A 20633-nucleotide genomic window follows, 5' to 3' on the forward strand; every position below is an offset into this window, starting at 1 on the left:
CTTTTCATTAGTAGAAGCAATGCAAGTCAATTAATCATAGAATCATAGGGCGATTCAGGCTGGAAGGGACCTCTGGAGATCATCCAGTCCAACCCTCTGCTCAAAACAGGGTCAGCTAGAGCAGGGTGCCCAGGACTGTGTCCAACTGGGTTTTTAGTATCTCCAAGGACTCCACAGCCACTCTGGGGAACCTGTTCCACTGTTCAGTCACTCTCAAAGAAAGAGATTTAATGGCTGAATGACCTTTTGACAGATCGTGTCCTCATTCTGATCTGGAGTTAAGTTGTGCCAGTTTACTTGCATGCCTGAAGTCAGTGGATGCAGAATGGCATTATCTTTAAAGTAATGTCCTGTGCTAGACTTTGCACCTTTCTCATTTTCACTTTGATGAAGAGCACAAATGTTTCCAGGCGTAAAAGCTATGTTTTGAGACCTTTCCCCTCTTTTAATTCCTCAGGAAAAAACCTGTGGAGAAGAGTAAGAAACTCTTCTTGTATTATGTGTCTTTCTTCACCTCTCCCTTTGTGGTCTTCTCCTGGAATGTCATCTTCTACATCGCTTTCCTGTTGCTCTTCGCCTACGTGTTGCTTATGGATTTCCAGAAGGAACCTACCGTCCTGGAGATGATCCTTTACGTGCTGGTCTTCATTCTGCTTTGTGATGAAGTGAGACAAGTAGGCAGCGCTTGCAAACCAAAAATGTCTAGGGCTAGATTAAAGCCTTGTGGTTTTTGCCCTCCTAGTAGTGTAAGGCAGTGCAGGCCACTTCTAAGTTACAGGGAAACAACTTCTTGGGAGATATGTTCAGGCAACTCAAGGCACAATATTTTGGGCTTTTTTTTCCCCCCAATGTTTAATTCCTCCTTGTGCCCCAATATCTGCGGTGTCCAAGCGCCAAGGGGAATGTGTGTTGACTTTTTGAGGCTGTGTAGATAAGCTGATGCCAGTGGAGATATTTCTCAGGAATGCTTGGCTTGAATTGCCAAAGCAGTTGAGAATATAGAGGTTAGATTTAACAGATCTATCTGTGTGCATACCTCCAGATCAAGTGATTCCTGCCTCTCTTCTCCACACATCCCGCCCCCCCCCCCTTTTTTTTTTGACCAACGAGCAACATATCATTATGTACGTCTGTTTATCTTTTGATCATAAATACAGTTTTTGCTAGTTTCACATAGTCCCAAGGACCAGCTTTGGACTGCCTGCATTGCTTGTGCTGGTGTGGTGTGGGAGTGGTGTGTGGGACTGCCTTTGTAGCCAGATGCATAGTTGATATTCTTCTCACTTCATACATAAGGGGACATATGAAATAAGTTGGTTTTCAGGCAAGCTGGTCTCTACCAGTCAGTGGGGACTTGAGTCTAGAGATTCTGGGGAAATTAGAAAAGAAATGGGTGTGTGGTTTCAGTGCAGCACTGCTTTCGGATTGTCCTCTAAGGCATTAGTCTCCACATGAGTGTTTGTGGGTGATCTGCTGGATCAGACCACCCTGCAACAACATTTCTTACATGAGCTCAAATGACATGGCTGAGTGTTGATGTTACTGTACTGAACATGCTGTGTGGTCTTTTTCCTTTTTAACAGTCGAGGTGGTACCCTGTTTAAGGCAACTTTACTTGCTAAGGAAAATGGGGGAAAAGTAAAAGACTCTGTTGCAATGAAAACACTAATGGAGTGTTTGTTTCTGCTGATTTAGGTTCTGGTGTTTCTGGACCTGTCCTTGCACTTCCCGTGTGTACCCAGCAAAAGTCCTGGGGAAAGTCTTAGGGATAGAAACCTTTTTTCCTACCAATGTCACTATTTCTCGCTACCCTGAGCAGGTAGAACAACGTCAGATCCCAGTAATCCCATTAATAGCTGGTGGCCCGACTGTACCAGTTTGATTGTGGGCATGAAGGCAGCTAAAACAGAGACTTTATTGAAGATTTAAATTTATCTTAAGCCAGTGTCCTGGCTTCAAACTTATTTTGCTAAGCAGCAAACCACAGAGCAGTGTCCCAGTCCTCTGAGCTTCTCAGGGAACTTTCTCCCTGGCTTCCTCTGAGATAGACTGGGTGTGCATTGGTCTAACTCTGCAGTCAAAATAGTACCTGTGTCCTTAATATTTAAAAAAAGAGGGTTGTCTCAAATTTTGTTTTCACATCAAAGGAAAAGTAAGAGTAACGTTGCCTGGGGTCCCGCTGCAGCTGCTGCAGTCAGATAACTGGTTCTGGGGACAAATCAGCCCTCTGATTAGAGAGTGGTGTGTCTGTGGAGGTAAAAGCTACTAGACATTGTTCCAAATTTAAAGCAGGTTGTTTCACTGTTCTGGAGAACTGAATTGTATCTGAACCGTGAGCCACTGGCTCAGGCTTTTTTCACTTCTGGTGGTCCTAGGGATTTTTAACTAGCCGGAGCTACTTTCTGATATCCTATTTAGAGCTGTCATGGCAATAGTGAAATCGGAGATGCCTTTTTCCTGCAATCTTCTTAGCCACACGGATGTAGCCTCCAGCCAGGTGAGTTGGGTAGACTTGTGGGGTGTGCAGGCAAGCCCCGTTTTCTCAGAGAAGGACTCTGGACAGACCCTCCATGCACATTAACTCTTAGCCCTACTTGATAACCTGAAGGACTGAACTGCAGTACAGTCTCAGTTTTTCTTGCTTGCTTGCGTGCATCTGCCTCTGTTTTCTCCCTTTCTGCTGTAGACCCAAACCTGTTTCCTTTCTTCCATCCATAATTGTGCGTTTAATAGAAGAGAAGCTTAAACCTGCTGCATTTAATCCAGCTGTAGTGCAGGGATATGCTTATTGCCTTGTGAAAAACATTTCGACCCTATGCATCTAGCTGTTCACACGAAACACCAATTCACTGTCACGTGTAGCAAGACAACTTATGTTTGACTTAAGGTGTTACTAGACAGAAACAACCCAATGTCATGGGTGTCAGACATGCTGTCCCCACTCAGTGCTCAACCTTTGGTACCTTAAATAGTAAGAAAGCTGTATATTGGTCCCAAGATGCTGAAATAGTGTCTGGTAATACCTTGAGGCTGACACCCTGGTAGGTGCCACACCCGTCCATCTTTAGCAATGCGTCCCATCATGGGAAGAAAATGCAACAGTTGTGCAACTGGAATAGCAAAGCGGGCCTCTCTACTTAGAGCTTCTTCTGCATTTAGAAGAAAACTCCCCTCGACCTCTGTTTCCCGTAAAAGTACTGAGAGCAGAATTGCTTTCCTTGGATATGCCAGTTATAGAAAGATTCGCTGATCAGTACTCTACTAAGCTTTGACTATTTCAATGAAAATAAAGAATTATGATCAGGGACTCAGCTTATTTCTTCAGGCCTGGCAGAGGTTTCTCCTGGTTAAGCTACTTGTCCTAATGAGTCACCTCTGAATTAGATCTAGAAGTTGATTCTTGCACAACCTTTGGATCCAGGGCGCAGTACCACTCAGTCTGGGAATGGGCAGAGATTCTCATTAGACTTGCAATTCAGAAAGAGAGAGCCAGGTAATTAAAAGAATAAATTAAATCTGGATCTTTGTTCAAAACCATGTGCATGTAGCCAGGGACAGATCACTGAATGAGCTCTGTGAAGAAGGAGAAGCCAGAATACCTCAACTGCCCTGAAACAGTGACCCTCCTGCCTCCCCACAGTATTTCACCTGCTCTTAGTGGGTCAAACCAAGACTCCTTTGACCCATTTGGCAGCAGTTCTGCTGGAGCATACCGTGATCTACCCCGAGGTCCCCTGGCAGCATGTGTGTATACACATGTGAGCACTAAGTACATCATTCTCTGCTCTTATCAGGACTGTTCCTTCCTCTCCCCACGCACAAGTACCTGTGTGGTTGGGTTATGTCCTTTGAGCACAGTAACCCTCACTGCGGTGCTATGTTTGTGTCACCTGTGTGCTTAACTGGTCCCAGTGCAAGAGCATCCACCTAGGACATCCGGGCGGCAGGAGGACATGTGTTAAGGAGCCCTCAACATAGACAATCTTGACCCATAGTCCTATTAGAAGTTAACGGTAAAAACATGTTGCCGGTAATTTCTGACATTGCTGGTTATATTAAAAACCCTCTTTTTGGGAAAATTAAAAACAATCTGAACTCTGATGTACCTATTACGCGTGACAAAAAATTAATTGGGCAAGGAAACAATCCTTACTATTACAGTGGGTGGAATATTTATCCATGAGGACATCCAGTGGGGTGAAAAGAGGGGAGGATGGATGAGCTCCCCATGTCACTGGCCAGTGCTGTGTGGTGGTTACTTTCTGCTCTTTTTCCTTCCCAGTGGTACATGAATGGCAGTAAGTATTTCACAGATCTGTGGAATGTTATGGATACGCTAGCAATCTTCTACTTCATAGCAGGGATTGTGTTCAGGTGAGTAGTATCTTTTCTTGTGGCCATGTTACAGCTTTGCTTCCTTTCTGGGTTTTGACTACAACCTGTAATGAGATTTTGGGAAACGATGTGTTCATGAAACTCCCTGTTCTTTACGAAGGGCCCAAATACTGCCAAGCCTTGACTCTAAATCTGTAAAAGCAAGAAATGAAAAAAAGTGATTAGGGAACATCTGCATGCAATATTTTCTCTTTTTTTGTTTAATGGAATTCTATCCCTGGAGTCAAAGGTGGCTTTCCTAAACTCAGATCTTTCTAGGCCAGCAGGACAGCCCTTCTTAATGCTTAAGTTTGGATGAGCTTGTTTAGAAGATGATTGAAATAGGCTTAGGTTTCATGACAGTGCCTTTAAGACTGGCTATATAGAGCACATGAGACAAAGTTGCAGGTAAGATGGTTATTATCTCAGAGAGTAAGAAGTTCTTTGGGATTTTCCCTGGCTCCTATTATTGACTATTTAGCATGGTAATCTGGGCTCTTTGAGCTTTAGTGTGTTGTAGTTAAGGGGACTGTAATTGTACCTGCAATAGTCTAACAGAATGTCATTAGCTCACATAAACCGTTTTACATGAACGGGTGAGTTAACAACCATGTCAAAGAAATGACAGAAACACATTTTACAGTGTAGTCGTTTGGTCAGCTGTAACTTAGTTCTTGCTGCCTCAGTGCAGCAGAGTGGTCATTGCACTATGGTGTTTTTAGAGGGCTGTGGGAGAAGCTGAAAGTACAAGATTTCTTTGCTGTTAATGGTTTTAGAGGGGAAGAGGAGACACAGGATGATGTAGCTAAGATAGGAAGTGTATAAACAAGGCATGCATTAACCAGTTCTACCACCTATCATCAGGCAGGAATGGGTGGGAGAGGGCATGAGCCCTGGATAGCTGTGCTCTGTTTTCCAGTTACTCACTTCCCACTCCCCATTTCAATTGTTTCAGTGTATTTTTACCTGACTTCTGCATGCTTTACTCAATGCCTCTCTTCATTTTCTTTTACTGTCTCCATCAGGCTTCACTCATCTGATGAAAACTCTTGGTATTCTGGGAGAGTCATTTTCTGTTTGGACTACATAGTTTTTACTCTGAGGCTGATCCATATTTTCACAGTTAGCAGGAATCTAGGACCCAAAATTATTATGTTGCAGAGGATGGTAAGATTCTGGCAGCTATTCAAAAGAGTCTAAATAAATGATGTGACGCCTTGTTTTTCCTCAAGAGTGAAAATCACCACCGTTCTGATGATGGTCTCTCCTCTTCAATCTGCTAAACAGGATTAATTAAGATTTAAATAGGACCTAATTAAGAGCAGGACCTTTTTCTCTCCCTCTGCACAGGGAGAGAATAAAGATCAGGCTGAAGAACAGAAGAGGAAATTTGTTTTCCAGTAGCTTTTGTCGTACATGTCTCAAATGTTTTGGTGGTATATTCCATCACTCTTGTTGCTCACGCGAGCATTCCCCAAACAAGACAGTGATGATAAATGCTATAGGAGGAGGATTTCTGTCTTCCATTGCATCCATCACACAAGGAACTGGAGAAGCAGCTGGTGAGGAGCCTCTCATGGAGTGGCCAGGCTAATTCTGTCCTTTGTAGCTGGAGGGGATGTTTGCTAGCAGGCTGGAAAGGTAGTAGGAAGAGAGTGGAGTTCTATATAATACAGCTATGGCTTGCTGTAGGTGTAGGAATGAGGAGCATTGGAGAGCTGGAGTATATCTGCTTGAATCTGTGCGTGTCACCTGGAGCTGCTCTTCCCTCCAGTGATACCTCTGCATGCACACACACATATACTCCAAAGAAACGAGATTTGAAGTGCATTCAACATGGGGAGTGTTTGAGGAATGGCACTCAAAGGGCACGTGAAGTGAGTATTGCTACATGTCCTTAGGAGAGGTTTTCCCTGTCTTTCTGCATTTCTGCAGTGGTTGGGTTGTCTTGTGCCATAGCAAAGGATTGGTGTATATGGAATTTAAAAACCATCTGTCTGGTGACAATGGGAGTAACAGCATGGTCTGCAGCTTACCCAGAAAGCCTTTATTTTGTCTTGAACCGCTGCTGCAAAGCTGCAGTCTAGAGATTACCTGGTCCTAGAGTGCCTTATGATATGGAAACAACAGCACAGGATTGTTTCCTGTACATCTTTCTCTTGTTTGGCCTTCTTCAAAAGGGATGAGTTTTTAAGTAAGTCTAATAGCGAAGATGCCTGGGGCTAGTGGAAGGGAAGATCTTGGTGGAGGTGGCTCCGCAAGAAATGGGAAAGCTCAGCTGGGATAATACCAGTCTTTGGTTATCAGTATATTGTTAAGAGCCAGAAATTGATGAAACTGTTAGCCAGAGTGTCTGGACTATAAATGCTGGTTTGAAGCCATCTAGAGTGGCATTTTCAGATGTGGTGGCTGCTTTCACCTGACACTCGCCTGCAGCGTGTGCTGCTACAGTTGTTGCATAAATACTCTTTATACATGGATCTGGCTTTTGTGGCTGAAACCTGTCTGATGCCAGGGAGATATTCTATATTCTGAAACATGCCTTAGTTTTTATGGTTGCGTAAACATTTTTGAAGTTCCCTGAGTGGGAATGGTCAATTATTCGTGTGTCTGTGTTGGTGACTGTAAATTTACAGAGCAGCGATCTGAAAACTTGCATTAAAATGTTGCTAACTTGTGTAGACTTTCCTAATATTTGTTCTCCACCCTAATATCAAATCAGGGAGGAAAGCAAGCCATGTGTGGTTTGCAACAGGCATGCAGTGGGGCACTGATGCGTTTGCTTGTTGTCCTCTTTCAGATGATAGATGTCTTCTTCTTCCTCTTCCTCTTTGCTGTGTGGATGGTGGCCTTTGGTGTGGCCAGGCAAGGCATCCTGAGGAAGAATGAGCACCGCTGGGAGTGGATATTTCGATCCGTCATCTACGAGCCATACCTGGCTATGTTTGGCCAGTACCCTGATGATGTTGACGGTAGCTATCCTCTGTGGGAATGTCTCCTGGGCGGGTGGAAGGCTCTGTCCTTTCAGTGGTTGTCCAGTCCTGTGTTGATCCCTTTCTTCCAAGCAGCAATAAGGCAAGGTTTTATGTCTGATGGGGAGGTGGGGAAGGAGGAGACCACACCTATTGTGGTCAGTGGTGGTACCTGGGGCTAGACCCAACAGAAAGAGGGGGAGAGAGCTCACTGTTTGCTCTCCACTCTCGCCCTCTGAGGTACCACCTACAACTTCGACCGCTGCACCTTTTCTGGGAATGAATCCAAGCCCTTGTGCGTGGAGCTGGATGCCAACAACCAACCCCGCTTCCCGGAGTGGATTACCATTCCCCTTGTTTGCATTTACATGCTCTCAACTAACATCCTCCTTGTGAACCTGCTCGTGGCCATGTTCGGGTACGTAAAAAGGGAGTGATCACTTGCCTGTGATCTTTGTGCCAATACCCCTCTGAGAAAGGGAATGAAGTCCTGGAAAACAGCAGGAAGCCAACCAGGCCTTGGACTCTGCCAGTGTCTTTTGCAGAGGAATTGCTGTGAATAGTCTGGATTGGGTTCCCAGCTTGACAGAGACCTCTCAAGTGAAGGGTGGCATGGGAAGGTGAACAAAGATAAGGTTATTCAGTATTTCTCACAGCAGTCTGGTCAAAACTGGTACAACATCCTGGGGATGGATTGCTGCCTGTCCTTTTACTACTTCTCTAAGCATCCTTTGCACAGTGGGCTTAGTACAAACCCCAGTGGTTCGCACAGGGGGGTGACACCTAGGTCGGTGCTTTACCAAGTATGAGTTACTGCACAACTGATCTTGCTAGATTGAATAAACGAGTTGTTGTTGCAGTCTTTTTATGACACTATGGTTTTATTAACCAGAACTTCTGTGTGGTGATGATGGGTGTGTTACTGCTCTGGTGGACCTGCTATTTATTGTTCTGACTTACACCACAGGCAATGGGCCGCATCTCCTTGGGACATACAAAAGGACTTTGTCTTGAAAAATGCCATCACCCCTGGTTTTGTATTGTAATTTATCTGTCTGTGGGTCTACCAGGCAGGAGGCTTATTATGGTATCTTGTGAGGTGTTACACCATGCAGATGGATCAGACACCTAAAATGTGGTACTGGTGACTGCTGACCTTACCACATAGTGGGCACTGAATTGCCAAATAAGAATGGTGGCTGTTGTGCACATTATCAAATATATGTTGACTGCATTGGGACTAGCAAGAGAAGGGAAAAGTCTCCTCAGCTTCTTCCATGTATATTTATTGTTTACACTGCAAGCTCTGACACAGAGTTGAGTTAATAATGGGAAGTCCTTCATATAAGACTTCAGGAGTGTGTTGCCCTCCTTCCTACTTCTGACTTGGGAATGCAGTTGGATCGGTGCTGTGGCTCTGTTCTCCTTCCCAGCCCTGCTTCTCTTCTGCTTTACACTCCCTTGCAGTCTAATAAAAATACTTAAAACCCCTGGGCATAATTCTTGAGGTCTGCTATGCTTATTTTTGCGTATTTTGATGGTACCTTGGCAGTGACAAGCTTGGCAGGAATTTGCTTTGGCAACAAGAGTATTTACAAGAACTCCTAAGGACTCTTGGTCTGCCTCAAGAGGATCTCCTTTCCGAATGACAGTGCCAATTTTTCCTGGCCTGAGATAAGATCTATTAGTGTGATGAGTTGAGAATGCCTCAGCTTTGGGTTCTGCTCTGAACCTTTCTTCCCATGCTGACCTGGACTTCAAAGACAGTCAGAAATGTGATTTTTGGCAAGGCAGCTAGGACTGGTGCAGCCTATCTATTTATTGTACATGTGTTTGCCTAACCTGCACAGGACCTGGGGACAGAAGACAATGCTTATACTCCTTAGAAAGGGTGAGAGCAATTCACATTAATGAAGGGGAAAGTACAGCAGTAAGCCAGCTCTACGCTAGAAGCATTTGGTATTTGTTAAAATACTTATTTTAACAGCATCTAATGGTAAAAGTTCTGGTTTATGCCAGTGAAAACCTAGTTTTTGTCAGTTCAGCTTATTTTGTGGGAGGACCCAGCATGAATTCCCTAATGACACTTTCAGAGCTTTGCATAGTTCATTTCAACAATAGGCCGAACAACTTAATCAAACAGGAGTGCTGTATTGTACTGCACTTGGGAAGCCCGGTGGGCAAACAGCAATCACAGATGTGGGGTTTTTTTGATGCAGTTAGAAATGTGTGAATCTGTGATAGCTCCTCCTCAGACCAGTGTGTACCTAGTACTGGTCAATCTTTAATAATGCTGATGTCTGTTAGACACCAGTACAATCAGCATCTCTATATGTTGTAATTAGAATTATATATTAATTTTAACAACAGAGAATCCAACTTTTTCTTTGCATCCAGTATGCACTAGCTGAAAAGGATGAATATTAGATACTTCTGAAATTCAGGATTGTATTTTTCTTATAAAACAAAAGATAATTTCCACCAGGTGAAGGTTTTAGCTTGTGTCATGTGAGGGTCCGTTAGGATCTCAACACAGACGTTTTGGAAGTATCCATCTGCCATTTAATGTCAGAAATGAAAGGTCAGGCAGTCTGTGAGTTGCTTGCTCTTGTGGTTGTTGCTTTGCTGGGTTCGTACAGTGCTTACTCCAGTAGGTTTGATCCATGCCTGGAGCATTCTTAATGCCCTTACTGAAAATCTCAGGAGCTTTTCATTTTTTTGTAAATATTCTATTTTTAGGTGGGTTTTTTTCGCTTAGAAAGAGGTTAGCTGATGAATTAATGAGACATGGTATCTTGCAAAGAAGCATCCTGTTCTCATGTGTCTAGGCTAGAAGAAAATTGCCTAGAGCTAAGGTAGTGAAAGTATGTGGTGCATTTTCTCCCTGTTCCTATTTTTTCCAGTTTACTTGTAACTTCAGGTTGTTTCTTTCCTACAGTCTTAATTCCTCCCATTTTCAAATTTCTCTCTAAAAAGGAGGACAAACTCAATAACCTCCTAATCAGTAAAAATTACCAGCTCCAGGATGACTTTATGAAAACATGCCCTGGTATAATAAAGTGAAATGCTGTGTTACTTGGCTCTGATGGAGTTCTTTGGTGAATAACTAATGCTGTATGTATTTTCTCTTTCTTCGCCTGTTAGTTACACCGTTGGATCAGTACAAGAGAACAACGACCAGGTGTGGAAGTTCCAGCGTTACTTCTTGGTCCAAGAATACTGCAGTCGCTTGACTATCCCTTTCCCTTTCGTCATCTTTGCCTACATATTCATGGTGATGAGGAAATGTTTCAAATGCTGCTGTAAGAAAGAAAGTAAAGAGCCATCTATTTGTTGTGAGTAGGATTATTCCTTTCTGCCTAGAAGTCAGGTCTGTGGCATGTGTATCGCAACTCCTTCATGGTGTGCTTAAACCGGGCAGTTAGTGTTTTGGGAAATTTTCAAGGGCAATGTAGGCCTTGGAGGAGGTGGTTGTACTGGAAATAAGGAATAGCTCATTCACGTTCTCCATCAAATGCAAAACCATCGTGTTGCTGGAAATCTCTTCGATAAGATTCAAATCAAAGCCCCTGGCTGCTTCTCAGCCATAACCTTCCTTCAGCACTCAAGATGCGTGCTCTCTGGGATATATGGGGAATTATATTCCTGACTCCTTATGCTAAAACTCCAATTGAGCATTGTTGTGATCCCCACCTTCCAATAGCTTTGGGTTTGGTCTGGTTAGAGAGCTTTTGTGTTCTACCATGAGACCTGTTCCACTTGAGTACTGTGCAGTGCTTTCTTGTCCAAGCCATTTTGAGGCAGAATTACCTCATGTATGTAAATCAATTAAGTCTTCAAATTAATCTTATCAGTTTAGGGCTGCCTATGCTGCTTCCTAGCTTTGAAAGGGTTTTTGGTTTTTTTTTGTATTAGAGCACTGAATAAATTCATCCAGAGCCTGCAGCAGCTGAAAGTCATCTCCGTGGTCTGCATGAAAAATGTAAACCATCCCATTTGTCGTTAGCATCTGATCGTGCATCCCTCCTGCACTGCTCCCAAGTGGCAGAGAACCCTCATCTTGCATGCTCTGAACGTTTAGGTAAATTGTACAAGAGGTGTTCTTAGTCTGTGCTTGCCACTCCACCTTCTGGAATTGCATTTCTTTTTGTCCTTCCACTAGTCTCCTAGCTAAGACAGCTGGTAGCTGCTAGGGCAGCCTGGTAGAGCACAATCATCTTCAGAGGCTCTTCTGCCTGCTGGGTGACTGAAAGAGAATGCAGTCTCCTGGCCCTCTGGGCATGGCCAAATGGGCAACCTGCCTCAAAAATGCAGGAGTGGCTGAGTCAGTCCTCTAGCTATTTCCCCCTTATTCACTCTGTCAGAAGGCACAGATATGAATGGTTTTAACAAGCTTTCCCCCCCCCAACAAATGGAGTGTTTTCTCTTTTTTTTTTTAAGTGCCATTCAGAAGCAGATGAGAAGAGGGTAAGTTGAGTTAATTGACAGACTTATTCCCATCCATCAGCAACCTGACTGTTGCCCTGCAGCGTAGGCTGGATTTGTTATTAGCTTAGGAGAAAGATGCCTGCTTTGGGGTCTAAAATTCCTTAGCGCTGACTAAATCATTTTGGCTGTCCAAATCCCTGTTTGGTTTCCTTGCTGAGGAGGTTGTTTAACTGCAGATATTTCTGCCCAAGTGATGCACAGTTGATGTTGCAGTTCTAAAAGCAAGTGAAAGAATTAATTAGAGCCAGAATTGTGGTTGAGCTGGTGACAGGAACTGAAAACTGCATGGAGAAAGCACGCTAATATATTGACTATTGCAAAATCCTGGCTTCCCCACTTAAGTCTTATGGAAATGGTTGGGATTCAGGTGCTTAAATGCCTGTTGGTATCTGGGAGAACAACTGAGGCTGTGTGAGGTCAGACGAGCACTGAGCGGAGGAAATGGGACTTCAGTCATTTGCCAGCTCTGGGCTTCTTTTGTCTTGGCTAACTTTTTTTTGTGAAAACCCATGTGGTTTGTGCTGTTCTGTTGGAACAGGACAAAAGGCAGAAGTATTATCCTGGAGGATTTTGATGCCTCAAAGAGGTTTGCTCTGTGTCACTCTTTAATTTACAGCATCAACAGGAGGTGCTTTCTAGAGAAGACAATGCTTCATTATTTCGAAATGTTTTAGTCCAAGTCATACAACATGGTTCTTAACACATGTTACTCTTAATGATCCAACATGGGATAATGTAGAAACAAATGGAAAGCTTAAATCCAGATAGGAATTTTCTGGGATGTCCTGTACCAGTTGAAGCGGCTGCCATTTCACAAAGCACTCGCATTAACCAAGACTCAAAAAATTCCGGAAAGACTTTTGGAGCTTGTTGGGTTTTTTGGTTCATATTTTCTTTTTTTAACCAACTCTGGTTGCCAGGAGCATGCAGGAAAATGCATTAATGGCATGTTTATCAGAGCTGTGTCACAGGTGGGAAGTGGGGCTGCGAATGCTTTAGATGCAGAGAAGGGAATCATGAGCCTCTGAATGCAAACACTAACCCAGCCTTTTTGCATTTTAGCATTTGAAAGACAAATTAACTGAATCTAGTGGTGTTGTTTTTCTTCACATATATTTTCCAGGCTCAAAAAATGAGGACAATGAAATTCTGGCATGGGAAGCTGTCATGAAGGAAAATTACCTCGTCAAAATCAATACCAAGGCAAATGATTCATCAGAAGAGTACGTCTGCCCTTCTTTGTCTTCACTCTCTTAACTTTCTGTTGAATATTTTTAGAGAAGTCAAGTTTTCAGCAGCTCTAAATGTTTACAAACTAATAGGTAGATAAATAAACTCAGCATAAAGGTGCCTTTTCTTTTTAAGTGAAACGACCATGGTGGTGGTTTTTTGGGGGTTTGGTTGGGTTTTTTTGGTTGATGGTTGGACTTGATGATCTTACAGGTCTTTTCCAACCTTAGTGATTCTGTGATTCTGTGACGGCTTTTTTGTCAGCTGATGCAGACTGTCTTCAGAAATAATTGATTGGGCTGGTAAAATGCTAATGGCAATATTGCAAGGGTTATCATGGTGTATTACATGCACAGTAGCCGGGTAGATGTATTAAACACACTTGTTCCAAATGCCTGTCACGATATTTCTCGATTTCACCTTTCTGTACTTGAGTCTTTCTATTTTACCCCCAGAGAAGAAAATGTTGTCTTCCTATAGTGTTTTGAGATCTCATCGTGGAAAGCAGTGCTGTAGCTGACTAGTTTTGTAACATTATGCAGTTAGCAGAGAATATTTAGTGTTAGACCCGGAATATCGAGCATTCTCACAGCATCAATCTACACAGAGGTCTGTACTTAATCGCATGAGTAAGAAAGACCTCTGGAGAGGGGAAGATGCTATTGGGAATGATGGCATTTGAAGGTTGGTGACTTGGACTACTCTTCTTTGACTGCCAGATCATGACACTTTGTCTTTGGAATCTGTCTCAGTGTTTTCAGAGTAATAGTATAAGAGAAAAGAGAAAGGTAAAGAAAGCTAGAAATCAGCAACAGTAACCTGTTGTGTACGATGGTGTAGTTTTGTAGCTAGCTTCCAGCACCTTGAGTATTTCCCTAAATCAAAGGTAAGGTAAGAGCTGATAAGAATGGATAGGAAAGACTAGACTCTTCCATGCCCCTCTGCCCCTGCTGTGGATGTTGCTATCCACAAGTAAGCGTTTATGTTGAGGCTACGTAGAGGCACTCAGCATTGGATAAGAAGGCAAACAAATACAAAAAAAAAAAAAGCTTTTATACTCAAAGCAGAAAGATCTTGACAAGGAAAATGGAATAGTGCAGCACTAACAGTAAGTCATATGTTAGTTGATACACTTGTGATAAAAACAGTACCAAACCGCCTGCAGCCCTGCCTTTTTGGAAGGATAAAAGACTGGTGTTCCCAAGCAGGGGTGTCTGCAGACAGTCTGTTTTGTAACTGACCTCTGACTACCTGCAAAGAGGGGAGTCTTCTGACAGCTTCAGACTCTGCAGTTGCCTTAGCTCCACTCCTTGGCCAAAGATGACGACTAAGTCTCTGGGCTCCGGATAGGCTTCTGCTGTGCAGGTTTGGAAAGACGGGGTGGTTAGCCAAAGCTTCTCTAATACCGGGACTCAGTCCTCTCTTCTGTGTCCTCTTTCTGTTTTCAGGATGGTGCATCGATTTAGACAACTGGATGCAAAGGTACTTGTGTTTCAGATTGTTCTGGGGAATGTGCTTCTGTCTGGTAAAGCAGGTAGTGGTCCGTGAGGAAAATGAGCATCACCGAGAGTCATGTGCAGACTTTGTCACTGTTGCCAGGACCCCATTTTAGTTGGGCTTTTTTAATGTGCTCCTTTGCACCTTTGATTCCATATGTAGCTTCATATTGTGCTGGAAAATGAAGTAGAAAGATACTTGCTTAGCATTGAAGAAGATTTTCTCGGTATTCCTTATTGGATGCAATAGAAGTAAAAATAACTTATCTTTCATAAAACTGCAATATTCTGCTGTGTAACAGACCCATGAAACACCAATGGGAAGAAGGGGCATTACAAACTTAGAGTATACCCCTCTCAAACACATGTTCTGTCTAGTTTAGCTTCTAGTGCTGAAGGCACGAGGTAATTAATCCTACTTTTTGTTGTTGTTTAACTTCTGCTTATAAAAATGAAGTAGCAGTTCAGATATATTGTGGCAAGCCTGGTGGTGCTTCAGATAGCACAGGCAACACTTGCTAGGTAAACAAAGGATGCTCCATACATATTGCAGGGTAGGAATACCTTTAATTATGATTAAAATGACCGATTCTCATCTGATTCACAGAAACGTCCTACGTTAAAGCAATATAAAGCTACCAACCTACTAGAGAGCACATCATTATCAAATTGTTATACAAGCGTACCTTTTATGACTGTGATACTGAAAAGACCTTCACAATGGGTATTTTTTGAGGCTTGGTTGAATGATGCATTTTGCCTCTGAAGTGGGGAGTTGCTTTGATGTGAAGAACAGACTTTTTAGAAGTCCAAGGGTGGAAAGGCCCACATATGCTTCAAAATACTTCTTTTGATTGCTGTCAAATAATTGAGATTGCAAAATAATAGCTTGCTTTCAAGACTGAAATGGAAATGGTGAATGACCAAGTATGTGTCTGGCGATGCTCCTCTTGAAGCTGCCAGGGAATACGAATACCCGAATTGTGCCTCTTGCTCTGTGAGGGAATACCTTACAGCAAGCTGTTTTGCCTCTTCGTGCCTTCAGCTTTTGTGACAGAAATGTACTGAGGCCAGTGCTCGGGAGTAGTGCCCTTGAGCGCAAGGCACTCCAGGGATATCTCACTGGCTCTTGCTTGAGATGATGTCCTAAAAACAAGTCTAAGGATGTAACTGAGTCCTAGGCATGAGCTTTGATCATGGGGTAAACTTCTCTTTAAACTTGATGTGGATGTCCCGAGGAATAATGGACTTCAGTTACGGCACGAAGCGGGTTTGAAGGCAGCTCCACGTGTCAGAATGAGTGCTCCACAAAACTCCACTGATCTGCAATCTCTGCTTTGAAGGAGCACAAGGAGATGGAGTATAGATGGGAGCTTGTAGCTGTCATGATGCCTGCTTGTTAACTAGGTGAAATACATATGCATTAGGGCTCACTGCATTAATTGCATTGGTGAAAACTGTAATTGGGAGTGTCCTTTCAAGCGCTGTTGCATTTGGTATAATATTTGAAGAGGCAATTACTTGTTAGTCATACTACTTATTAGCATTGCTTTCCTGTGAAAAGCGATGTTAACACTGCTTCATTTGCCGCCACAGTGTGACTACTGAATACAAAAAGCAGTCAGTTATTGCTTTCCAAGTAGTGGCTGGTGTCCACAGGGAGGCAGGAGTTCAGATCAGGGGTTTTACGCCCGTTGTTGCTGATGTTGTACGGTATTTTCTAGGGTATGTACATCCTAGGGTAGGTTAAGGTACTTACTACTGCTTGCTTGCTTTGTTCTTTTCCTTTCCCTTCATCCTAAGCTGCGATCAAGTGTTAGGAATGAGTTAGATTGACTTTACACAAACAAAGCTTGTTTTTTTTTTTTTTTTTTTTTTTAATTTTTAAGCTCTCTGATTTGAAAGGCCTTCTGAAAGAGATTTCCAGCAAAATCAAATGAATGCAGCTGAAATCCAAGAGCAACTACCTGAGCAGGGTAAGCCCTCTTTAAATCCATTCTCTGACTTGAATAAGTTGTCAGCATTTGTGATGTGAAATTCAGTATGTCTCTGGAAGAAGAGTTAGTATTAATTATTGATGCTTGTATTGATGTTGTCTAATTTTGGAAAAGGAATAAGAGCTCAATTCTCTTCCTCATTTGTTTTTTTCTGAAAAATAGAATTTTCCATTTGGTGTTTCTAATGGTTTTTGGCATGGTTTAAAATATCTTGTTTTGCTCCCTTGCCTTTGAAAAACTGAATAACCCAAGGTTATTTTAGGTGTCTTTGTGCTGGAGGCCCTCTGGAAAATTAAGAGCTGCTGTGCTGGATCCTTTACAGTTGGTTCATTTTAACACCAAAGAACATAAAAACCAACTAGAAAAGGCAGACTTGTGGGTAGGAGTACGGTTTATTTTCCCACTGTCAAAGTGGGGCGTTTGGTGGATCACTATAGACTTCCTGTGTCCTATACGATAAAGTGCAGAGTGAAGACTTGACCCAGAGTCTCCAGAGCTGCAGTTCAATGTCTAGTCATGAACCTTGTGTCCATTTTCATCAAGTTCTGCAGAAGAACTGGCTTGGAGCCACAGGTACCAGTGGATGTGAAAGCCAGGCAGAATATTGATGAACGCAGAGAACTCCTGTCTTCTTTAAAGACAGCAGGTTAAGAAGTTTAGCTGTTGACATGGATAATCTGGAACAACTTGATCAGCCTGAACATTAGAGCCTGGCTCCTTCTCCCATAGAGGGTTTTTCTGCAAGATAGCTTATACTTGTGCCAAATGTTCCTGAATCAGTTGTTTGACCATTTTTCAGGGATAACTTCATATTCACTTGACCTAAAGTTCAGTTTAGTTATGAATGACTTGCAATCACCTAATAAAATCTACAAGGATAGCCAGTTCTTGGGCATTTTCTTGGATGCAGTAAACTCCAAGTCACCTAGAGAACAGGTTGTAGAATAATGGGACTCTGGAGGTCATGTAGTCCAACGCCGCTCAAAACAGCACCAGCTCAGATCAAAGGTAGCTGCAGTTTGGCTGAAAAATAGGTTGCGATTCAGTAAGAACAAATGCAAATTTTACAGTTCCCTGGGAGTTACTGGCTACATGGGCACAAAATGGGGGGAAATCTGATGAGACAGCAGTTCTGCAGGGAAGTGTCTGAAATGGAATATTAAATAGCTGGTGTCTTGCTGTCTATGAGATGTATGAAATAATCCTCCTGCTGCTTATAGTGCAGTGAATCCTCTATTGGGTACAGCATCCAGTGTTAGCATTAACCTTCAAGGAAGATTGGAGAGTGTTTGGAACAGTGACAAGAGGAACTGGAAGTCTTAACAAATAATCTGTAGAAAGGAGTGAATGAATTACGGTTAGCCAGCCTGGGAAAGATGATACATGTTTATGATGGAGCTTGTGGAAACGACCTCTCATTATAGATAATCAGTGCCTTGAAAAGATGGACTCCCTTTCCAGTTTATGCCTGGTAAACTATCTAGATGGCATCCCGGTTGTGACCAAACTGTTTTGCATGTGAGCTGTCCTGATTTTGAAGCTGAGCCTTGGCAGTCCACAGTACTAACGTCATGGTGTGAACACAGGGGTTAGTGTCTCGCAGGAAGCAGATGTGTGTATTATGCTATCTCATCTGAAAGGGAGTGCTTGTATCTGCACTGACCATCTTCAATATGAGATGCTGGATTGGCCATTCCAGGTACTTTGCACGCAGGTGTTTCTTTTGCTTTCATTTCCTGACAACAACTATCTCTGCTACTCCGCTAAGACGCCGTGTTCTGGATGGGTGCTGCAAAGAGTGCCTTGATCCCAAGTGTTGCACAAGACGTCTAATTTTCCCAGCTGATGTCACGAGGGTGAAAGCAAAATGTTGAGGTGGGCCGGGAGCTCTACTCTAAAATTTTTTCTTTTGCTCGCACAGGTATCGATTCATCAAGAATAATTTCTCAGAGCTGGCAGTAACCACCAAGCAAATGGTAACTGATCCACCACAGCGGCAGTGTCTCAGCAGGAGTTACTAGGATTTTTTTCATTTTTTAATTTTTTGATAAAACAGCCCTTTCTGCTTGTTGCAAGATGATGGTAAAACATTAAGATGACTGTTTATCTCCTGGCAGGACTCCCACATTACCCAGGCTCTCCTTTTTCCTCATCTCCCCTGATGTTCAATGGCAGCAATTAGTCCTCGTCAGCTGCTGTTAAAAAGCACTCCTAATTCCAAGAGTTCTGCTGCTGCCAAAATCACTTTGCTTTTCAATTTCACTCAAAGGGGCCTGTTCATGGGTTTCCTTTAGCTGCTAATTGCTTGTCTTAATGAATCAATCTCCCTTCCCTTTCCTTCATGTAGTAGCCAGATCTAGCTTGTTACTTGCATGGTCTGTCTGTCAGACCTGCTGAAGTCTGTAACGCTGGCATGCCAGAATGCAACATGTTTCAGAATGCAACGTGTTTCAGCATCAGCTCCCGGAGGAAAGACGGCCTTTGGTCCAACCATGCACTCACATCTCAGACTCCGCATGAATAGCGTGGACTTCTTCCCGCTCTACCTGGAACTGTGCAGCAATGCAGAAGCTCAACTATTACAACCCCGGATGGGAGAGACTTAATTCATCTAGAAAGTGTTTCCAAAGGCCTCGTGTGCAAACCTTGCTTGTTTCTTTAGTGATAATTTGTATACTTGGATCATTGCAATTTGTTTAACTCTTTCAAACATCTGTTTGCAGATGTTTGCATTTTGAAATGGAAGAGAGATTGTTGGCCAGCTTTCAATATTGTGATGCTTGCTATGGTGAGGTTGTTCCTTCTGCTTTCTGTCTAAAATAGCAGCTGAATTTTGTGGCATTTTGTGTGCTATAACTGGATGCATTACCAGCTGAAGGGAAACCACTACAAATGGCATTTATTTACCTTGCAAAGAATTGTATCCATCTTCATGCCAGTGTCTAGGAACAATCTCCCAAGATGTTTGATTCTGACGGTTTAGGTGTTTTCCTTTTGCTGGGAATGGCTATCATAGTCCATACACTTCATGACTTGCAGCTAGTCTGAGGGCTGTCAGGCAGAATATACGGGTACTTACATGGGTGCCACGTGAGGTCTCCAGATGAGTAGTTAGGTGGGTGGAGAAGGACTTTCCGCTGAAGCAGAACACTCCCCAGTTGAGTCACCATGACCAGTGCAAATACAGCTGTCTGCTGCCTAGCTAGAAACCAAAGCCTGTGCGCAAGCCCTGCTTCTGTGCACGACAGTGTGTTCCAGTCTGTGTCTGCTGTGGAAAGGCTTTGGTCCAAGATGGTGAAGACAAGACCATTTTGTGTGTTTTGGTGTTTGCTTCATTACAGGTGTACGAAGCGCTCTTGTACGTGGGGAATGCTTCTACTTTAGGATGCAGCTGATTGAGGTGCATCTTACTGGCTGAGGAGGCCAGCACGTGCATGCCTCGTTTACTGGAGCTGCTGCTCTGCTTGTCTCTGTAGCTGAAAATGGAAGTTTTGCAGGGAAAACTGTGATGAGGCCTTATCAGAAAGGTTACTGCTCTTTTCTTGCTGCTTCACGTTACCTAACTTTACCGTATGCCATGCATTACATGATCTTGGTGGATACAGCACTACCAATAGCAGTGTTACTTGTTTACATGTGGAAATACTTGTGTTTTCCTGTTAAAAAATTTACAAAGGACTCAGGCTTTCATTGACTTCTGTGGCAGTTAGCTTGCATCGTAAATTGTTGAGATAAGTTTCCTTTCTAGAAATTATTTTTTCCTATGTCATTTGTATGCCTTGAAAGTGAAAATCATGCTTTTAGTTCATTCCTTTCATATATAAAACCTGCAGTGTACTTGCCAGCAGCTTTAGTGATCTGTTCTCTTGCAAAATGGTGAATGTAACTTTCACCCACGTTCTGAAAAGTCAAAACCCCTCAGTCTGTCCCTGCGCACCGCTACAGCCCATCACCGCCCGCACCCCGCGCACACTCCTTTCCCTTGGGTATGTGGCCACGCAACCTCTTCTCCAGGCTCCTCTCCCTCCCCGAGCGCAGGGGTGCCAACGGAGCCCCAGCCCAGCTGGGCGTTGGCA

General features: G+C 43.2%; 1 protein-coding gene across 1 annotated transcript in view; it reads left to right on the forward strand.

Moving 5' to 3' along the window:
- Positions 1–19457, forward strand: part of TRPM8 (transient receptor potential cation channel subfamily M member 8) — a 70596-nt gene extending 51139 nt beyond the window's left edge. Inside the window, 10 exon segments of the mRNA XM_059820052.1 lie at positions 458–674; positions 4283–4374; positions 5400–5541; positions 7175–7346; positions 7587–7764; positions 10491–10681; positions 12958–13057; positions 14513–14546; positions 16450–16536; positions 18479–19457. Of these exon segments, the coding sequence (XP_059676035.1) occupies positions 458–674; positions 4283–4374; positions 5400–5541; positions 7175–7346; positions 7587–7764; positions 10491–10681; positions 12958–13057; positions 14513–14546; positions 16450–16500 (1177 nt within the window). The 3' untranslated portion in view covers positions 16501–16536; positions 18479–19457.
- The last annotated feature ends 1176 nt before the right edge of the window (positions 19458–20633 follow it).

This window comes from Gavia stellata, chromosome 8 (genome assembly GCF_030936135.1).
Source record: "Gavia stellata isolate bGavSte3 chromosome 8, bGavSte3.hap2, whole genome shotgun sequence".
In the NCBI taxonomy this organism is placed as follows: domain Eukaryota; kingdom Metazoa; phylum Chordata; class Aves; order Gaviiformes; family Gaviidae; genus Gavia; species Gavia stellata.